Source organism: Pimephales promelas, chromosome 18 (genome assembly GCF_988280905.1).
Source record: "Pimephales promelas chromosome 18, fPimPro1.hap1.1, whole genome shotgun sequence".
NCBI lineage: Eukaryota > Metazoa > Chordata > Actinopteri > Cypriniformes > Leuciscidae > Pimephales > Pimephales promelas.
The window spans coordinates 5,438,763-5,461,374 of NC_142786.1; the positions used below are offsets into that span (position 1 = coordinate 5,438,763).

The window sequence follows — 22,612 nt, forward strand, 5'->3', positions numbered from 1 at the left end:
GGAGAGCACCTCGGGGGAAGGAAAGCAGAGAAGAAAGGCGTTGAAAAGCGAACGTAAGAGAATAAACATGTCTCGCGCTGACAGTTTCTCAATGATATCTGCTGAGCCAGACTCATGCGAGCAGAGCAGAGCAATGACAGATTAGGACTGTGAATCCGGAACAGAAGGAGGGGAGAGATAGAACGAGCTGTTATCATGCACTATAATCATTTATAATATTTACATACTTGGTAATAAAATGAGGGGAATTTGTCACACTAACTAGACAGGCGGGCAGGACTGAGCGTGTGAGCGCATGTCTGTAGATGCGTTGAAGTACATATTTTCATAACCGAGCGGTCGGAAATGCTGTACGATTAAGCTGATTTAGAGTCATCGGAAGATTTCAAAGTCACACAGGAACATTCTTGTGTTCAAAACGAGTTGAATGAGAGACATTTATTTAATTTGATGCACCATCTCTTGTGTGTCACTTAAAGGGATAGTTCACCCAAAAGAGAAATCTGTCAACAGTTACTCCGCCTCAAGTTGTTCCAAACCTGTATGAGTTCTGTTCAGAAATGCTAACCGGATAGTTGACAATTGATTGACTTCCATTGTATTTTTCCTAGTCAATGGCAACCGTGAGCAACTTTCTATACAATTTCTTGTTTTGTGTTCAACTGAAATAAACCCATACAGGTTTGGAACAAAATGAGGGTAAGTGAGTGATTTCCATTGTTGGAATGTAGGAATTCAAGTCAATAAGTTCAAATGGAACTAAATAAAATTACGAATAAATAAACATTTAACAGTTTATTTAATAACATAGTTAAAATAATGCACTTCAAATTGACATTTATGTCAAATAATCATAAAATGGCCCTAGACATTAAGAAATAATGTTCATTTCAAATACTTATATCACCGACAACAGCAGTCCGGCCAGGATATTGTCATTTAAACAGCCCTCGACTGATGTTGTCATGTTGTGTTTTGGTCTGACGCGCCACCCTCCACCGATCTACTAATCACGGAGTTAGTAGTGTTGCGGGCCTGTGGCATCTGGGTTGCCAGCTCTGCTTTAGTTACCACAGCTGCAGATACAAAAATGTTGGATAAAAAAAGTTGGATACTACAGCATATCTGGCAACCTCGAGTCAGGGGGGAGGGGGAGGGCATACACCACTCTACAGTAATTTGAAAGTGATTGCAGTACCAGTTTTGGCCACAATTTTACATACAGCTCCTATAAGTATTCATTTTTTACAAGCATGTTAAATGTAAAAGAAAATGATTAAAGGTGTTGTATATCATTTTAGGTATGGATGTCATGATTCATGAAGCATAAAAATACCATAATATGTTTGCAGATATTTTGGAAATTAAACAATGCTACAGCCAGTTATTGTCTTTTGAAACGTGCTTTCAGTGTCGGAATGTCTGTTGTTGTTTTGGACTGTGTGATCCCGCCCACTGCCAATTTACCAATAGTATTTTAACTCCCCAGGTTGCCAGTTGGCGGAAAATACAGCGCATTGCAGCAATGGAAGCCAGCGAACGAAGATTTTACCCACCCTAAAAAACCTCGGCATCCATCTATAAAGCTCTATGAACATAATGAGGCATATTAAAATAAATCAACTCATCAAATAACAGTGTAAAGCTCGTTGCTTTCCAGTGTCAATCTGGCAACCCGAGTGAGCGTCCAGTCTGAGGAGGAGGGGTGCGAGAAATAACTCTCCAATATTGTGAATTTGGACCGCAGTACCCATTAACTAATGGCAAAATAATAATAATAATAATAATAATTGTAGTGGACAAAAGTGATGTTCGGTACACATTGCATAGATTTGCTTGTAGTCAATTGTTTTATGTGTGATAATGCAATGAAACATGCCAAATATTGCAGACATCAGTTTTGGCCAGACTATCACACAAAGAAATTATAAGCACGTACAAAAACAAGAGAGTACCAATGAAATATTAATGAAGGATTATGTTATATTCAATGTTTGCTTTTTCCTGTGAGCTTTCTGTAGTTTGCCAAATAATTTGTCACATAAATAACTTAACCAAGTTTAGTGTTTTGTTCTTCCCAAATGTAAAAATTATAAAATATTTTCCTCATACTTTGTTTAATTGAACTTAGAGTCATTAAAAACAAATATCCCTTCAGAACATCACTTTTGGCCACTGCTGTATAAAATATAGGAATATATTTAAAAGTTTTTAAAAGGTTTTAAAAATGTTTTACTTGATCTATTTATCAAGAGTCATTAAAATATGCCATTGAACAGTTTATGCGAAAGAGTCATTACTGAACTGTCAATTTAAACACTAATTTAGTGTGATTAAACAAAAATGTACAAAAGATTTAGGCAATTAAGGCCATTAACAATGGTGTCAAGATGCATTTTTATCTTAAAAACCCAGAAAAGACACTTTTCTGCATATGTGTATAGATCATCATTTAATTAAAATGACAAACGAAATAAAAGAATGTGAGATGTGCCCTTAAATTATTCAGATGTGCCCTTAAATTATCTTTAAAGTATTCTCTCAACAAAAATTTATTTCATTATTATTTCATTAATAATGTATTATGCGGCATATCATGTACTTTGATTAGAATTCGCAAAACCAGAGTTTCATAACAAATTAATGCATGTTATTTATTTAAAACACCACTGCTAAAAAAAACTCAAAATCAAAAGTAATACAATGATAAACTACAAGGATCAAAACTAAATCTGTTTTAATGGAATATTATGAGAAATATTAAATAAATGAATTTAAAAAAAACCCGGTAAACTACTGGCGTCTGTGGTTGCCAGCATTATACCGTAAAAATACGGTGTGTTACTGTTTTTGAAATTAACCGCTAAATACCGTATTGTCAGCTTCAGTATAAAACTTTAATTTAACAACTATATGCTCTAACTCAAAAACAGTAACACATGGTATAGTTACGGGATGATGCTGGCAACCACAGCTGACAGTATTACCAGTTTTTTTTTCACAGGATTTTTTTTACAGAGTAAATAGGGATGCACCGATATGAAAATTTTGGCCGATACCGATAACCGATAATTCTTTATATTTGAAGGCCGATAACCGATATATCGGCCAATAAACTTAAATCCAAATTTGTATCAAATTTTGAGAGCCTGATTACTAATTTAGTGTGATTAAACATAAAAATGTATAAAAGATTTAGGCAATTAAGGCCATTAACAATGGTGTCAAGATGCATTTTTATCTTAAAAACAGAAAAGACACTTTTCTGCATACAGTATGTACATAGATCATCATTTAATTAAAATTCAAAACGAAATAAAAGAATGTGCCCTTAAATTATCTTTAAAGTATTCTCTCAACAAAAATTTATTGCAATTAATTTCATTAATAATGTATTATGCGGCATATCATGTACTTTGATTAGAATTCGCAAAACCAGAGTTTCATAACAAATTAATGCATGTTATTTATTTAAAACACCACTGCTAAAAAAAACTCAAAATCAAATGTAATACAATGATAAACTACAAGGATCAAAACTAAATCTATTTTAATGGAATATTATGAGAAATATTAAATAAATGAATTAAAAAAAACCGGTAAACTACTGGCATCTGTGGTTGCCAGCATTATACCGTAAAAATACGGTGTGTTACTGTTTTTGAAATTAACCGCTAAATACCGTATTGTCAGCTTCAGTATAAAACTTTAATTTAACAACTATATGCTCTAACACAAAAACAGTAACACATGGTATAGTTACTGGATGATGCTGGCAACCACAGCTGACAGTATTACCGTTTTTTTTTTTACAGGATTTTTTTTACAGAGTAAATAGGGATGCACCGATATGAAAATTTTGGCCGATACCGATAACCAATAATTCTTTATATTTGAAGGCCGATAACCGATATATCGGCCAATAAACTTAAATCCAAATTTGTATCAAATTTTGAGAGCCTGATTACTAATTTAGTGTGATTAAACATAAAAATGTACAAAAGATTTAGGCAATTAAGGCCATTAACAATGGTGTCAAGATGCATTTTTATCTTAAAAACAGAAAAGACACTTTTCTGCATACAGTATGTACATAAATCATCATTTAATTAAAATTCAAAACGAAATAAAAGAATGTGCCCTTAAATTATCTTTAAAGTATTCTCTCAACAAAAATTTATTGCAATTAATTTCATTAATAAAGTATTATGCGGCATATCATGTACTTTGATTAGAATTCTTAATTGTTTGCCAGCCCTAATCCCGAGCCGTCCCTAGTCTGTATTCCGACCGTCAAACTTTAATTACGCCTAAGAGTGAGAGGAGGAGTGGGAAAACGGATAAGGGGAATAAAAGAGATGATTGAGGTGACAAGGGAGGAAGAAAGACAGACGCGAGGGGGATAGAGATTGAGTCGGTCTGTCAGACATCAGGGGACAGAATCTCTGCTTGGGTTGAAGGAGGTCATTGACAAAGATAAGAACTAAAATAGACACACAGTCTTGACCTGCTCAACACACTTACTCAAGAGAGCCAAACAAGAAAGAGAGAGAGGGAGGCTTCATTTCCAGGAGCGCAGAGTTTTTTGTGTAACGATGTATGAAAGAAATATGGAGTTAGTGAGAAGCGAGGCGGAGAGACACAAAACAAGAGTGAGGGACTGGAGACACAGAACGGGCGACAGTGGAAGACAGGGGGCAGAAAGCCAATTTAGCTTTCACAAGTAATCATTGTGCTAAGCCCTTTTACAGCACAAGAACAGAGATATGTTTTTTTTCCGCCTGACAGGGGCATTTATGTTTTTTCTCCAGGCTGATGCATTAAAACCCTTCCATTGTTCTGAATCTCTGCAGAGAATACACTTTAAATCGAAACCCATTCGCAGCAAGGAAATGTCATCAAGGCGAGGGAAAGCGTTTGATAAGAATAGCGTCAACGGTGTAGTTGTTAAAGGGCTGAGCTCTGTTTCTATAACAGAGACACAGAACACCTCGGCCCGGGAGACGGGGACCCAATGGCATGTTTTTGCGTGGGGTGTTTGGAAGGAAATTGAACAAGAGCTGTATTCTAAATCCCATACTATCCATATAGCATGCAATACATGGATTAGTTGGTTTCAAATCATAGTATAGGATAGTATTACCCACAATCCCTTTCTACAGAGGATAAGGAGCTTGTGATAGTTTTTTTTTTTTAACTTCTAGATATAGGAGAGAAAATGCAAGAATAAGTTGGGTTTCAAAATCATGATTCCTTGGAATTCAAGTCTGTAAGTTTGGACACATTTATTAGGTCCAAAATACATTTAAAAACAAATAATAATAATAATAATATTGGCAAAGCTGAATTTACTCATAAGTCACATAATCCTTCAGAAATCCTTGTAATATGATGATTTGGTGCAGTTGTGCTGCTTAACTTTTACATTCTTTTTCTCAATTCTTTATGTAGAAAATTTAAACTAACAGCACTTATTTGAAATCATTGTTTGTAACTAGGGATGCGCGATATATCGGCCAGCATATCGGTATCGGCCGATATATGTTCATTTTTTATGTTATCGTTATCGGCCTGGTAAGAAAACGTGGCCGATATATTACAGCCGATATATAATGTATTATTCCCTTCAGCTGAGACACTTGTTGAGCACTGTTTATGTTTTTGAATTTCTTGAAATATGATTGAAATACGGTTCGGTACGACATGTGCAGCGCAAATCTGTCATATCGGCTATACAACACTATAATGAGAACATCATTATAATTGCGCGCTTGGGACATGGATTTAATTGTGAGATTTTTGTTTTTGTAATCAGGCTCTCAAAATTAGATACAAATTTGGATTTAAGTTTATTGGCCGATATATCGGTTATCGGCTTTCAAATATAAAGAATTATCGGTATCGGCCAAAATTTTCGGTGCATCCCTATTTACACTGTAAAAAAAATCCTGTAAAAAAACGGTAATACTGGCAGCTGTTGCCAGTATCATCCCGTAACTATACCGTGTGTTACTGTTGTGTTAGAGCATATAGTTGTTAAATTAAAGTTTTATACTGAAGCTGACAATACGGTATTTAGCTGTTAATTTCAAAAACAGTAACACACCATATTTTTACGGTATAATGCTGGCAACCACAGAAGCAGTTTACCATTGTTGTTTTTTTAATTCATTTACTTTATATTTCTCATAATATTCCACCAAAACAGATTTAGTTTTGATCCTTGTAGTTTATCATTGTATTACTTTGATTTTGAGTTTTTTTAGCAGTGGCGTTTTAAATAACATGGATTAATTTGTTATGAAACTCTGGTTTTGCGCATCCCCAGTACATAAAAGGGATAGTTCATCCAAAAAAAAAGAAAAGAAAAAGTTCTGTCAATTTATTCACCTTCATGTTTTTCCAAACCTGTATGACTTTCCTTCTTCAAAGAAGATATTTTAAAGAACCCCGAAGTTCAAACAACATTTGGACCCCATTGACTTTCATTGTACATAATCACAGAGACATTTCGGAAAATATCTTCTTTTTATGTTCCACAGAAGAAAGCCATACAACACAATTTCTATTTTTGGATGAACTATCCCTTTAAGTGTGTAATGTATGTATGCAAATCGGAATGCAGTAAACGACTGAAGGAAGGAAATTAAGAAGGAAGGAACAAAGTGAAGGGATTGATGTGGGTGTAGACAGTCAGGGAGAAAGACGAAAGACAGAAGAACATACAAAAGAAGAAAGGAGAAACAATGGAGACCAAGAAAAAAAGGAAAAGAGTGAGAGCGATAGATAAAAGGGATATGGAAGAGCGAAGAGAGGAGGATCCGATGAGAGAACACTGTGGTCGACAGTAATTGCTTCGTCTTGCTCTGATGCCCATATATGGTAATGGAATGCGTGACTGAGAGGGGTAACCTGTATTGAGCCGAGAGTATCATCACGTTCCCACATACACACACACACTGAGAGAGAGCAATCAGACATGCTGATTACAAAACACATTATCGCTCAGAAACGAGAATACCGACTCTCAGAAATAAACACTCTAAACCTTACAAGAACTGCTGACGGATAGAAAGAGACAAGAGATACTCATAAAAATAAAAATCACACATAACTGCCATCATCAAATTAAGGTCAACATGAAATGACCTCCGTAGCCCATTTACTTCTGTAATCGGAATGCAGGATACTCAAGAAAATAAATGTACACTGGATTGCAACAAGTGTCTCTTCTATACCAAAATTGAGTCAGGCGATTGGAGGGGATGGGTGCTAGAATTTATCATGCACAAAGGTATTCAATAGCCGCTTTCACACATGATTTCTTCATCAGTTTAGAGGTTGTGTGTGGGCACGATGTGTTTTTTGAAATAAAGAAATTGCAAAGATGCTGAATTTTGATGCTCTGCATTTTTCGAGCATGTACGTTGTTAGGGTTTTTTAACCAAAGTTCTTTTTTACACAGTTTTTTGTGTTCAAGGTTTTGCCTTTGCAGAAAATATCCTTGAAAATTAAGTCAGTATTTCATCAAGTCATAATGTGTCATTTTAGTTTATTTTAATGAAAAGGCATCTAAATTTAGTCTTAATGAATGCAAAACCAAGCAAGCAAGCAAATAAAAAATAAATAAGCGATTGGGATGCACCGATATGAAAATATTGGCCGATACCGATAACCGATAATTCTTTATATTTGAAAGCTAATAACCGATATCAATGCAATGCAAGATTAATCTGAATTTTTAAATAATTTTTTAAAGAGCCTGATAACAAAAACAAAAGTCTCATCAGTAAAAGCCATGTTCAATGCTTTTATAATTGGATGTAGCGTATATGACAGACTTGCGCTGCACATGTTGCACTTAACTGTATTTTCCTTTTATGAATTTCCAATCATATTTCAAGCAATTCACAACCATCGTGGCGAACAGTGCACATTTGAAATGTCGCAGCTGAAGGAAATGATCCATTACTTATCGGCTTTAATATATCGGCCAAATTTTCTAATCAGACCGATAACGATAACATTAAAAATGAACATGTATTTGCCGATACCGATATGGTGGCCGATATATTGTGCATCCCTAATAAGAGAATAAATATGCATTTATTGTTTAAAACTAATGATATTTATATGCTACTATTTCATCAAAAAATGTCATCCAAATCTTTTCATAAAAGACTGAAAGCGGATGCGTGTGAGATTAACAGACGTGGTACATTTACAGGAAAGATAAAACCGCAATTTACCTGCATGTATGAAAGTGGCTAGTGAACGTGACTACTGTCATCCGATCGATTAATCACTATGCTTCAGTAAGAGATCAGAACAGGCCACTCAAAAAACCCATTTTCGTCAACTACTACTCTGATATCAGCCACTTTTCACAGATTGTGTTGGCTGAACGCGAGTATCCTTATTACTTCAGGTACTTTGAAAGCAGAGATTCTGATACAGCTACCTCCTAAAAACACCTAGTTACGGCTCCTCTGTGCAGTACGAGTGTGACTCATCCCATCGGACATGAGGCTGAGGACGCAAGCATAGCGAGTCTTGGCTATCTCCTTCGTTCCTGCTAGTGCTGGGCATCTGGAAGGGCACCAGGCCCACCTCAGCTCCCCGTCATGCCAAGGACGCCCACATGACCGGCCCGACTCTCTTGCCAACTCAGGTCCCCTGCATAGACTCAGCAAGATTTGACAGGATTCTGTTGGGCTCATCTGTGAAGGACTGTGAGTTGCCGCAGAACCAGTGTTGAGGGAAAATACAGTATGTCGACAAAGTGAATTAAAAAAATGCCTTCTTGATGCTGGTTTTAAATATTAAATACTAGGGGTGTAACGGTACACAAAAATCACGGTTCGGTACGTACCTCGGTTTTAAAGTCACGGTTCGGTACGTTTTCGATACAGCAAAAAGAAAGAAATGCCAGAGAAATTTCCTATTTGTTTAAAGAAAACATATTTTTAACTAAGTGTGATTTTTCCTAGATCTTGAAACTTTCAGGTTTATAAATGGGGGTCATCTTTGAAGGGTGAACAAATAATGTTTTGGTCATCACATTAAAAATAACATTTAAATATATATTTATTTATATAATATTTGAATTTTGAAGTGCTGGTAAAAGATGTGTGAAGTACTTGAAAGCATTTCACCATTCCAGCCAAACTGGTTCCAGTTAGTGTTTACTATATTAAATCCATGGTGAATGTTGCTGGTCTGTGGACGTAAAGTTCATTCACGGCACAATGTTTCTCCTGGTTTCCATGACAGCGCTGTTTGATCTAATAGAGATCTGCGGTTAATAACGGAGAAATGTGAATGCTTCTCACTAGATCTCGCAGCGATGTTATTACCCGAGTGGCGAATTCAAATGTTTTCTTTACCGGATCTCTTAGCGCTGTGTAGTAACAGTGTCGCTTGGTCGAGATCGGCTCGCGCTGCACAGATGTTGCTGGTCCGAACTGATAAACGATCCGTGAAGCACATTTATAGCGCAGTTTCGTTCTGCATTCATTACGCTTGCCATTTGATGTTGCGCAACGTTGTGTTGGCCGCGTCAGCACGAATTTTGCCGGCAGGAAAAATGGTCCAAGCAATCGTTCGGTTTGTATGCGTACCGAACCGGAAGCTTCGAACCGAAACGGTTCAATACGAATACATGTACCGTTACACCCCTATTAAATACGGAAAACTGTACATGGCAAAGGCAGCACGACACTGAACATATAGCACAAAATTTACTATACAAGTAGTCGACTAGATATTGTCCATATTAACTAAACTTGTTGTGAATGATCAATGCAATCTCATGGCAATTCGTAACTATTTTACGTTTTGGCTTATTGGTGGCTAATTTGTATGATCTCATTCGTACAATCTACTTACGCGCATATGGGTGGACCTTCATGTTTTTTTTTTTTATATAACTCATAAAGGTTTTGTACAATTCGCATAACACGAATTCAAACAAAATCGCCACCTCATTAAAAAGTTACGTTTTCCCGTGATATCGGGTTGGAATGATTCATCAGCGCACCTCCAAACATCTGACCTTGTGCATTTTTCCCACCCTGCATTATCATGCTAAATATCCTGTTTAAAGTAAAATTGGCTGCAAATGCGTTTTTATGTTGACTAAGGCGTGCAAGGCCGCATGGTTTAGTCCCGCCCCTCCTCCACTGTGATTGGACGGCTGGGTAAAAAGTGACAGTGATGAGCGCTGCGTTTTATCCAAAGTTGAAAATTTTTCAACTTTCGGTAACCAGTAAAAAACGCAGGGCGCTCGGCGCTTCAGCGAGAAAAAAACACTCAGCGCCTCGTTACGCTCATGGCGTTTAAAAAACGGGGTGCTCCCATTGAAAACAATTGAAAACATACGGCAGGCACGTGGAAAAACGCTTTGGTGGGCACACGGCCTAAGAATTTTAGAGCGGCCAAAAGCAGAGGAAATGAAGAAAATCACTATTGCTATTGATATTGCTATCACTATCGCCAGGGCTTGACTTTTTTGCTCACGGGCCACTCTGGCTAGTAGTTTTACAAAATTACTAGCCACTCAAAATTTTCACTGGCCACAATTCTGATATCAATGAGAAAAAACTGCCATAACTTCTAGAGCCAGGCCGATATTAGGCATTTTCCAAACTATCGGTATCGGCAGGTTATAATGGCCGATAAATGAATATTTCAAAAATAAAATAAAAACGGACGAAACACGCTTCAACCATGTCATGAGTGTTGGAGTTGTACAGTTTGTCCACCAGAGGGCACTCTACACCATATAACGCGCCACATATCCTGCAACCTGCTGATCCAGGTTGCAGGTAGCTTATAGGGCAATGTCGGGACTAATATCAGAAATTTAATATATTTTCATGTTCCTCTGTTCTGTTGTGACAATAAAAGAAACGAGTTTCTTTTTAAAATGCATCATCATTTTAGTCAAAACTCATAAATAACTAATGTTAGGGAAATCTGCTAATGTTTTGTTGCGAGTTTCTGAAATTAAAAAAAAAATAAAAAAATATCGGCCGATATATCGGACTATTAGATTTTAAAACCGGTATCGGCCTTAAAAATCCTTTATCGGTCGGGCTCTAACAATTTCATAATTTGGCAGCAGGTAATAGGCTGCGGTCACTTTAAGACCTGGCGTACGGATCCACTGTACTGTTACACATGCGTTTTCTTTCTCAACCATTTACGTTCACTTAAAACATAACTGACTATGTATACGTGAATTGTGTTTGTGCGTCAACTCGCTGTCGGAGGGATAAGGGAGCGAGAAAGCACAGATGGTATAGCGAAAAATCTATATTTTTGACAACACAACATTGTCCTTAGTTTATTATTTCAGATGCCTTTTTACAAACACTACAATTGAAAAATCTGACTAAACTGAATTTCAAAATAAAATACTGTTTCAAACAGGTATTCCAAACACAGCCATTTGTCTTCTATTGGTTGCAAAAAACAAGTAGTTACCCCCAAACTCACGCCATTGGTTGAGAGTTGAGACAAAGATGATGCGTCAAGCTGGTTGGGATGCTTGCATACATTTTTTTGGAGAATCAGTCTACAAATGGTAGACCTACAATCCACTTACTGTTCACTTACAAGAAAAAGTTAACATAAGAATTTTTTTTTACAAACATTTGAGCTTAAAACAATATACACAGCCGATCAGGACACGCTTCATCTCTGTAATCATGACTTCAAAAATAGTTCTAAATATGTCACGATTGTGACGTGGCCTACGGCAGTGCTTATGCTAAACTAGTCAAGAACACCAAAGCGCAAAATCCCACCTCCCTTCATTATCCTAGCTCTCCTCAAGTAAAGCCATAAGGAAATATGTGTGATAATATGTGCCAAAAAAGAGCTTTATTTGGGGGAAAAGACATTAAAATGACACATTCAAGTCGAGTTTTGTACATTAAAGCATTGCGACTCAGAGAGACCTCATTTCAGGTGTAACACTATGCTCAATGCAAGTTTCCAAGCTGCCACTCAAATAACGCCACTTCAAAAGAAACGTCTGACAGGTCGCGATGTTATATTTTAACAAGCTTGTTTTTGTGTTGAGTAATATTTGATGGGAGTCAGGTTAATACTCGAGCAACGAGTTCAAAGCAGGATCCAACAGGACACGGATGTTTGGTGTTGACATTCAGAGGAAACGTGATTCTGAAAGTGAAACTGCATGTTTATGAATGGGATCTACTGCACACATACCTTAATCTGGTCATGTGATTAACCAGAAGGCTAACAGCTGATGAAAAGATAAATGACGGAGCGCGACATCACGTGAAATCCAAAAACAGCCTGGTAAAATGCCAACATGATATTGGATTACCCTATAAACTGGTTTTGTTTCAGGGCTAAATATAAAATATGGTTCCTGAAGCAAACCCAGTTTATGGGAAATCCTATCAATGATATTGCTTGAGACTATACCCTTGTGAAAAATCCTTTAGCATACTGGTAAAAAGAGTATTTTTTACAGAATATACTTTACATTCAGTTCGCACTCAAGTTTCATGTTTTCACTCAGGCACTCAATTGCATGTTAATTGATATTAAAAGAAAATGTATTATAGTTTAAATTGAATGTTGAATTGAGTGCAATTAGCTGAACTTCACAGTGCTTTGTTACATAATTTGGACTTACATACATATTCATTTTTAATTTCATAATTATGAGTATAGCCAACTGTACAGACAAGCATTTATGGTTTTCTGTTATAAATTCTGTTATTCTATTGAAATGTGTATGTCGTGTATTGTAATTTAGCACACTTATGTCATTTATATTATATTACCTGAAAGTAAAAAAAAAAATGCAAAACATATTTTTAAGATTTAAAGTACATTACAAGTCATTTTCAACAAAATTGAGTGCACTTATATTTCACAAGGATGGGCTTTTCTCTCATTTCAATTAAATAGATTATAACTTTTGGATAAGAAACGGTCATTATCTTCTCGACAATAACAAAAAGCAAATGAATTGGCGTTAAAATAAAAAATTTGAATGTATTATAATTATCCTGAACTCTAGGTTCAACTGTATTTTAAATTATTAACATACCATGAATTGTAAAAGTGACAATTTCCCTTTCTAAACGTCTCTTGAATTTGAGCTTGGACTTCTACATTCACCACAAATTTAATAGTGTCATTCCAAGAAATGATTTCTTCTCCAGTCTGAGAGAGACTTACACATTCAACATCCTTCTTATGATTCAGACCACGCTTCATAATGAAGCAGTATTTAACCTCTGTCTTCTGATTTACAGTCAATTTCCTTCGGCTCATTCCTCTTTCTATCACTGTTCTGGGACATGGTGCAGGATGAGACAGAGACAATCGCCAGCTTGAGTGTGAGAATGAGAGAGAGAGAGAGAAATGGGCATAAGAGCGCCTGAGTACAGCCTTGGTTTTGACGATACGGCCAAACTTTAGAAACTTCAGGGCTTTGGAAACTCTCCGGATCCGAGAGCAGCCACCTGTGCAGTGTCAAAGCGCCTGACACTCAACCCACCGTGAGGTTTTGCCTGATAGACAGATAGCTATCGGATGGAAGAAACAGGGAAAATGAGAGTGCCAATCTTTTCCAGACCCCTCACATAGGACGGAAAATAAGAATTGAGCTTAAATGGAGAACAAATGGAGACATCCGAGACGTTCTCTAGCAGAAACATCAACTATAGCTCTATAAAGATGTGTTTTGCATGCATACTTTGTAATTTATATTCCATCTGAATCAAAATACATCTGTTTTTCCTCATATAACCGGTGTAAAAGTTATGGAGCATTTACCTGCTGGTGTTCAACACCTTTGAGAAAACGATTCATGTCTGGATAGGTATGTCTGTGTTTGTGGGGTATTATTTTAACCTTATTTGGATACCGAAGAAGCTAAATTTCTTATTTCTGAAGGTTATTAAATATAAAATATTTTTTAATTCTTAAAAAAATATTCTTTAATTAATCGGCTGTCAAACGATTAATCGCGATTAATCGCATCCAAAATAAAAGTTTGTGTTTACATAATATATGTGGGTGCACTGTGTATAATTATTTTATATATATATACATATATATATAAATACACAGTTACACACACATGCTTGTATACATTTAAGAAATATTTTCATGTATATAGATTTATATATAATTGATATTATATATAAATATCAATATTTTATATATAAATAATATTTTTTTCTTAAATATACATGCATGTGTGTGTGTGTATTTATATATACAAAATAATTATACACCGTGCACCCACATATATTACGTAAACACAAACTTTTATTTTGGATGCGAATAATCGCGATTAATCGTTTGACAGCGCTATTTTTAATACATTTATTTAATATATTAAATAATAATACATCATTCAAAATACAATATAAATTGAAAAGTTACATAAAACATCAAATGAAAGTACTTAAAATGTGAACTACAGGCATTGAAACGTTTAAATTTTTAGTACATCGTTGTTCTGTAAACGAACAATAATCCTTCGCATTTTTCACAGATGACACCATTGTCAAAACGATCCCATTCGAGTTTTTGTAATTTACATGGAGATGACAGTATAGTTTTCAAAAACCTTGCACTTAGAAACACGTTTTCAAAATGTCGCGTTTTCAGCCCACCAAAACGATGTTGTCGTGTAAGTGAACGGCCAAAAGGCATAAAAAGTTGTAGGTTTTTTTCTTGAAAATGACGTCATGTAAACCGCACATAAACTGGGTAACTATAAAAGAGGGAAACCTCAGAAATAAGATTTTCTTAGTGTCTTTGCACATAAGCCTGTATGTTCTCTATATCTGCAAGGACGTAGGTGTGCCTGGAAGTGGACAAAATGCTTGTAAAAAAAAGCTCCCGAGTGCTTGAGGAGAGTGTGAAGCAATGGCTGGATATCTTGCGATTCTGCTCTCAGTATCCAGACAAGTGTGATTCTGTAGACTGTAATTCTACAAGTCTGCAGAAGCCCGTCTGCTCCTGCTCCGTTGCTAAAACCTCTTCCAGCTATTTCCATCTCTACAAAAAGCTGAACAAACTGATAGTGCTATAACTGCCAAGTCAGCTGGAATTAAAAAGCAGAAACACAGAGACACACACACACACACAGGACGACTAAGTCATCACAGTCAGCCACTCAAATAAACATTTATGAAAATTCCCCACGGAAGTCATTTCCCCTTACATCATGACTGGGGGTCTATAGAATCCTCAAGAAACATTAGCCTTTCACCCTTCAAGCAGCTTTGGATGGCAGCAACTCCGAAAATTCTCTCCAGGGTTTAACTTTCCAGCTTGAGACATGCCTGCCATCTCAATTCACAGAACCAAACTTAAAAGCCAAACTGGAAATACAACTCATTTATTTATTCTATTTTATTTTCACCAAAAGTCTTAGTATTGCAGCTGTGGTTGGAAGTCATTCTCCATCACCCAAGGGCCTCAAAATATTAAAAAACGAAGCAAAAGAATATCCTCTTCTGCATCTGAATTAGTCATATGATCGTTTCTCTACCTCTTTTCGAGTTGCTTTTAAATAAACAAAATCTAAATTGACACAATTTACTTCCTTAATATATGCCTTATGGCCTTGTTTACAAGTTCATTGGTGCATCTTTTTCTGAAACATCATAATCTTTCATCAAATTATGACAACTTGCACAATGTGTTCCTCATTAAATATCGTTTCATTCACAAATATCACATTATGGAAGTAAAACAAAAGCATTCCAGTGCTAGAATTCAATTTCTTGCGACCTGATCGTAACCTAAATCACCATTCCGCAAGTCCAACTCAAGATTTAGTGGCAAATTGCATTTGACGTGGTCTTCAAATTCATCTCTCAGATACAAAGCAAAAGATGAGAAAATTAGATCCTATAAGCCTTCTTTTTTAAATGACACACATTTATAGTTGGTAATGAGGTTAACGCGGCTGTAAATTGCAGAGGTCTTCTGAGGTGAAAGTGTGGTTTCTATTAAAAAGGTAGATTAAGCACATAAAGACATACCCACGTTTGCATGCACTTCGGCACAATTAAAAGCACCGTGCTAACGACGTGGGGCTAAGAAAGTCAATCAAGCAGAGAGCTTCTGAAAGAGATCAGCCAGTAATTAAGGCAATTTCAGCTCCGCCCTCAAGAGGATCTCAATGAATCAGCGTAGTTTGCGCTAGCTCAGGCAAAGGCTGTTAACACGTAATCCCCATCACCGATCCATCGGATGGATGGAGGGCCGGCTAACCTGCATATATGGACACGTTAAGCTAATAAAAGTCAGTGATTTTAATATGCACTCATATTTTTCATCAAATTCTTCCAAGATGAAATTACCTTTGGTAGTCTGTGCTATCCACATTCATTTTACAGCTCTAAACTCAATTATTTAGGCTAGATGTTTCTTCTAGGACTCCTGAGCAATAAAAACAAACATAAACGAGAGGTTCCCACTTACATGAAACATAAATGAGAACTCCATTAAGTCTTCTCAGTTATGAAAGAGCAACATTTATGTGTCTCATGTGCTTAATCCACCACCAATACATCTGACAGATGAAAGGACAGCTAACATGCATTTTAAGGCACATTAAGCTGCAAAGAACTAGATTTGCATTTTCCTTGAGGAAATTTTTTTCACTTGCACAGCAACAATCAAAAGTGCTAATGCTTGAAGTAAGTTTCGGTTTAGGCTTTGGTTCTGTGCAAATAAAAAGCCATAACTAAGGTTGTCAAACGCACCAGTCAGTCCTAAAAATGCGTGTAGTCAATCACAATCTGTTGAGCGCAATGGCCTGCGATGACCAATTGGCCATATTGACAGTGATGACCAACGGACGAGACAAAACAACATTTTAATTCCACTTAATTCAACAGTTTTTGCTCTTTTGGTACAGAGACATTATACTGGTATTGGTACCGACTACTGAAATTTTGGTACCGTGTTTTGTTGTTTTGTTTTCTGTCAAGCATATATGAAAATTAACATAACATTTAAAGGCAACTATATGGTTAAAAATTATGTGAGAAAAAAAACCACCATCCCAAATCAATATGCATTTGGATATATGAAAAAAAAAAACATCACTTGTCATTCACATTTTAAAGACTCAATAAGGACTTTTTTAATGTTAGTGCTAGGCAGTTTGACCAAAAATGTATAGGTTTTTTTTTTTCAAAATTAAGCCAGTTTTCCGGTTTATGATTATGACAGGTTTTTTTCCATGCATAATCAGGTGTTCAAAGCATTTTCTACAGGTTGAGAGAGTAATTAATGCAATAAATTGACTTAGGATGGTCTATTTTATTGTCATTAGTTAATATTGTAGAATAGAATAGCGCCCAGTATAACCTAAAATTGTTATTTCTTAACGTTGTATAATCAAATACATCGGTATGGCGGTATATTCAAAAATTAATATCATAACAGAAATATACACCGGTTTTCAGTATGAACCGGTATACCGCCCAGCACTAATTAACGCTTTATTACATTTTCAATATAGTGACGCAAACACTGTGTCCGAACGAACCATTTCTGTAAACGTATATCCCATCGGGTTAGAATACAATGAAAGCTGAAAGCTATAAAACTAATTTCAATATAAAGCAATAGTTCACCCAAAAATTTTCATTCTGTCATTCATTACTCACCATCAAAACCCAACCAGCCCGTTTTCATCCCAAGACATCATCTAACTGACTCTTTTGATCATACGTCAACATCTGACGTTTTAGGGTACCCTGTAATGTCAGTTAGATGACGCTATCTAATCCTAATCCTACCCCAGACGCGTCATCTAACTGACGCTAAAGGTAAAGCGCCAGTTAGATGACGCCCTAGGATCGTCATAACTGACGTTAAAGGGTACCCTAAAATGTCGGATGTTGACGTATGGTCAAAAGCGTCAGTTAGATGACGTCTTGGGACGAGAATGTGTTGCCCTAACCCAGAAGACTTGGATTAAACTGCTCGATTAATGTGGATTTGTTTTACTTTATCTCTTTATGAACGTTTTGAAGCATCAGAGTTTTGAGTGAACAGAAGTCCTTCAGATTTCATTAAAAATATCTTCATTTGTGTTTTGAAGATGAATTAAGTCTTATGGGTTTGGAGCGACATGAGAGTGAGCAATTAATGACGGAATGTTCATTTTTGGTTGAACTATCCCTTTAAAACAAATCCTAACCAAAACGTTTGAGGTACATCAATGCAGCGCAGTAGAGAGACGTCTGTCGCTCTTTGCTTAAAGGATTGATGGAGATGAAGGCGTCGAAAGTTTTAAGAGGGTGGAAAAACCCTTTGAATGAGCCCAGGGTCACAGAAAAGGCTGATCTCAGAGCCCACACAGAAAAAAAAAACGCTCTCTTTAACCATCATTTTATCAAGCACAGTTGTGGGTGATAAGAAGGCATGGCTGGCCTCCAGGAGTCCTCCGACCTTCGCTAACGGCACCGTATGACCACATCAGTGGTGAGCGGCAGAGGAGGACAACAAGGGAGAGAAAAAAAAAGGGAGGCGGGAGAGTCAGGGACCGGGAGACTGAGAGTATCTCTTTCACGCCGTGAGACAAACATAAATCGGGAGACGGACGGAGACACAGAGCAGATTTTCCATCTGTTATGCGGCAACATCTGATTCCCCATTTACGACAGCAGCATATTTTCGAGTCCAGCGAGCAAGATTGCAGCTATCAAACAATTTTCGGGTTGTGTGTGCTCTGGAACTCACTCATTTCCAATATATAATCTACATTACAAAAGAGACCACGGAAACGGCTTCTAGATAGTGGGGCCACAATAAAGTGTAAACCATGTGAGGCCGGGATAAATCGAGGACGGGCGGGGAAACTTTTTTATCAACACACTCCGAGAAAAACGCTCTCCTGTGCACTTCAGACACTCAAACAATGGAAGAAAAAGGGGACAGAGGGTCTTATAGGCGGCCAATCACTAAAGCTACCAGAACAAAGGCTTGAGACAGAGCTTTGAATGCACACTGGGAGAAAAAAAGGAGGGGTGCGGAGAAAGGACACTCATTCAAAGGCTAGCAATTTTAGTCCTTGCATGCTCAATGTGGGAGTGGGTGAGAGTCAGAGACAGAGAAAGGTTTCTTGTGAAGGTGTTAGTTTCATTCTACGCTCCATTTTGGACAATGCAGACACAGGTCTTTTGTTCTTAGAAACCTGTTGGCATAGATAGAAGCACATTGTTCGGCGGGAAGAAAAAAGGAATACAGGGAAATTATCACGCCTTTGTGAGGGAGTTGCTCTTTGCCGCCGCTCTGACATTTGTTGCTTCTGACAGTAATAGAAGACCAAGGGGAACCAATAAAAAAAGTATCTACTTCCATTTGTCGTGCTTCCCTGATCCCAAACTGAATTAAACACTCACCAGTAATGTTTTAAACTCCCCTCAAAGACTCTAAAACAAGATGGATGCCATCACATCTCCAATGAAAAGGGGTCTCCATGACAACTGCGAGGAACCTTAACCTCACCCCTGAAGATCCCCTCTGAGAACTAATACACAAACCTTTGACATGTACCAACAAGATTAATGAGCAACCAGAAGTCTCGCGCTCATCCTGGTGTGTAAAACGCCTTATCCCACGAAGAAATTAATAGAGGCGAACCCCAGAGTGTACCCACGTAAGATGAGCGGCACTGAAATCTTGGCATGACTAATTGTGGTGCCAAGATTCATCCATCCAAAACTCATTTATCCAACGGCCAAGATGCTCATCTTATTTCTTGTGAAATATGTGCACAGGGAACGCTTCATTTACAGTCATCTGTTTTGCCAGCATCTCGAGTCTCCTAGCCCTACCTATGTACCTGAAAAGCCAAGTGCACATTAAACGACCGAAGCTAATATTGTATGGGACAAATACGCGATAAAATACTCTGGATTATAGTCAACTAAGTGCATTCACACTGGTTTGAAACCGGTTTGAAACCTGCCCGACGAGTTGACAGGTGTGCATACTGTCCCAACAAGTGGGTAAGCAGCAATGAAACAGCGCGACTGCAAACAAGCATTAAAAAGTCATCCATATTTTGGGATTTAAGTGCTATTCATATCAAGGACGATAATTTTAAAGGGATACTCCACTTCTTTTTTTTTTTTTTTTGGAAATAGGCTTATTTTACCTCTCCCCCAGAGTTAAACAGTTGAGTTATACCATTTTCAGATGTATTCAGACGATTTTCTGATATTTAGAAGAATATCAGTAAACAGACAGTTTCTGGTCTCAATGACTTCCATAGTAGGAAAAAAAATATACTATGGAAGTCAATGAGAACAGAAACTGTCTGTTTACTGATATTCTTCAAAATATCAAAAAATCGGCTGAATGGATTCGAAAACGGTAAAACCCAACTGTTTAACTCTGGGGTAGTTGTAAAATGAGCCTATTTCCAAAAAAGTGGAGTATCCCTTTAACGTTTTAATAATCATTCCAATTCTTAGAGAATAGTGACCTTCACGCCCCAACTTTAACAATAACATCACAGAGAAACATATCATTGGAATCACGTTTAGCTGATGAACAATAAAAACACTGACAGCCAATTGGAATGCTTGAGAATTTAAAGTGACAGACATCAAAACTGCAATATGCGCTTATAATAATCAGAATGTTATCGTTTGTTGGTGTGGATGTGTAATTATAGTTATTGTTAAAGGCTTTTATTCTTTAATTTTCTTTCTTATTTTATTTGTGTAAATCTAAAAATGACATCTTATAGTTGATGTAGTAGAAGTGCGCACTACATTGACAAAAACAAGAAACTTGAGTCTTTAAATATGTGGAGAGCTTCAGTCCTGCAGTGTAGCCTCGGCTTAGACAGAACCGCAGACATGTCTCTCCTTATCAGAGGAAACCAGCCCCTCTGAGACACCATCAAATCACTGTGATGTTTAAACCACCAGGGAAGAAGTGTCTAGGACCATCACCAATAACAAGACTAGTGAGGCAAACAAGGGGAACAGTAACTTAAAATGCAATATTATAGCAGTGGTATCTCAAAATAGCAGAAGACATACATAAAATTGCATTTTATAAGGTTACAGTCAGCAACAAAGACTTGTCATTAACCTCTACGTGTTAACAACTAAACCCAGTTGCATTTCTTGCCTCCAATATACATTATAATACATATAACAAAAGATGTATAGATGTAAAAGTTTCAAACTGTAAAGCAGGTGATTAAGTGCGACATCCCAATTACACCTGCTGAAGAAAAACCCGATCACGACAGGCCACACCTTGCGTAACATGGAGTACGAGACAAGGGATATGGGTTACGGTCAGTGGTTCTTGTTAAGTTGACCAGGATAACCCAGATAAGCAGGTAAGCCGTAGAAATCAGCGCGCGCAAGCGAAACACATGCGTGCAACTTGCGTATCAATACACTTGGGACGGGCGACTTAATGTAAAGCGCCTTGAGATAAACATCATGCAAATTACCTCTAGGTACAGTTTCAAAATAACAAGAGACCGGTTGAGCAGTAAAAAAAAGAAAAGATGAACCCACAAGTTACTGAGTCACATTACCTTGGCTGGACAGAAGGCACGCGCCAAGAATCAGGCAACAGTTTATCATCGTAAAGTCGCTCATTCCGCTCTTGTCCGCGGGAGGTTAAACAAATCCTGAAAACTTTAGCATAAAATCTCTTTCACTTTGCGAAGCGAACCGGAGGCGGTGTGTTGAGGCTTGTCAGGTCGGAATCTCAGTCTTACAGTCCGCTCCAACTGCTAGTAAAGCCCGGAGTGTGTGCAGGTATGTTACTGTGCCGTTGAGTCCTTCTGCCTGACGAGACTAGCTCACTTGTTCTGTTCGGTCACGAGCGCGAGAGCGCTACAGATGGAAGTGTCGTGATGTCATCGTCGCGTCACGTCATATTGGGAACGGAAGGGCATTGAAGTTTAGAACTTGTGGATTGGGTTCCAGACAGCACTAAAGCGTTTAATCCAAACATTCTGGTTTTCCGCTTCAAAGTAGCTTGTTTTATTTAGATTGTAATCAGAATGCGAAATTAACTGGGGATTTTGTCAAAAAATCCTCTGGTTCCTCTGGTAAATTCCCCTGGTTTTTACATAACAATTGACGTTGTATAGCCTAATTTATAACATTCTATAGCACTATTTTGATACGAAATAGTAAATCTAATTAGATATTAAAGTTTGTGACAGTAAACAACAGTCTAACAAAGAACCATCGATTATGTAACAGAACGTTTCCTGACATAATTGTATCAGTTGAAGATTTACTTCAGTTCAAATTAAATGACAAATAAACGACACGCTGCTTTATGTTCTTCAAAATATGCCCTTGTAAACGGCGAATTATGAAAATAAATGATTCTGAAATTCAATTTCCATGGGGCGACCATTAAATTCCATAATAAAAAAAAGTTAATTTCCCACACTGGCAAAATTGTCAGACAATATAAATCAGACGACTTAGCTGTTTGTGCATGTTCTAGACGAATCTGTAGCCTAATTTAAAATATTTTTTAACTCATTGACGGACTTTCTTCATACTTGCACGGACTACCGTTGATTGACTGT

The 22,612-nt window shown here is 37.1% G+C and overlaps 1 protein-coding gene across 2 annotated transcripts in view; it reads right to left on the minus strand.

Annotated features, from left to right (window-relative positions):
- pvrl2l (PVR cell adhesion molecule related 2 like) overlaps positions 1–21,903 on the minus strand; it is a 166,908-nt gene extending 145,005 nt beyond the window's left edge. Inside the window, exon 1 of one of the 2 annotated variants that reach the window (XM_039678555.2) lies at positions 21,596–21,899. In XM_039678555.2, coding sequence (XP_039534489.1) covers positions 21,596–21,659 — 64 coding nt within the window. In that variant the 5' untranslated portion in view covers positions 21,660–21,899. Of the gene's footprint in view, positions 1–21,595 lie in introns of both variants that reach the window. The other variant, XM_039678554.2, reaches the window with a different exon arrangement.
- Between the last annotated feature and the right edge of the window lie 709 nt (positions 21,904–22,612).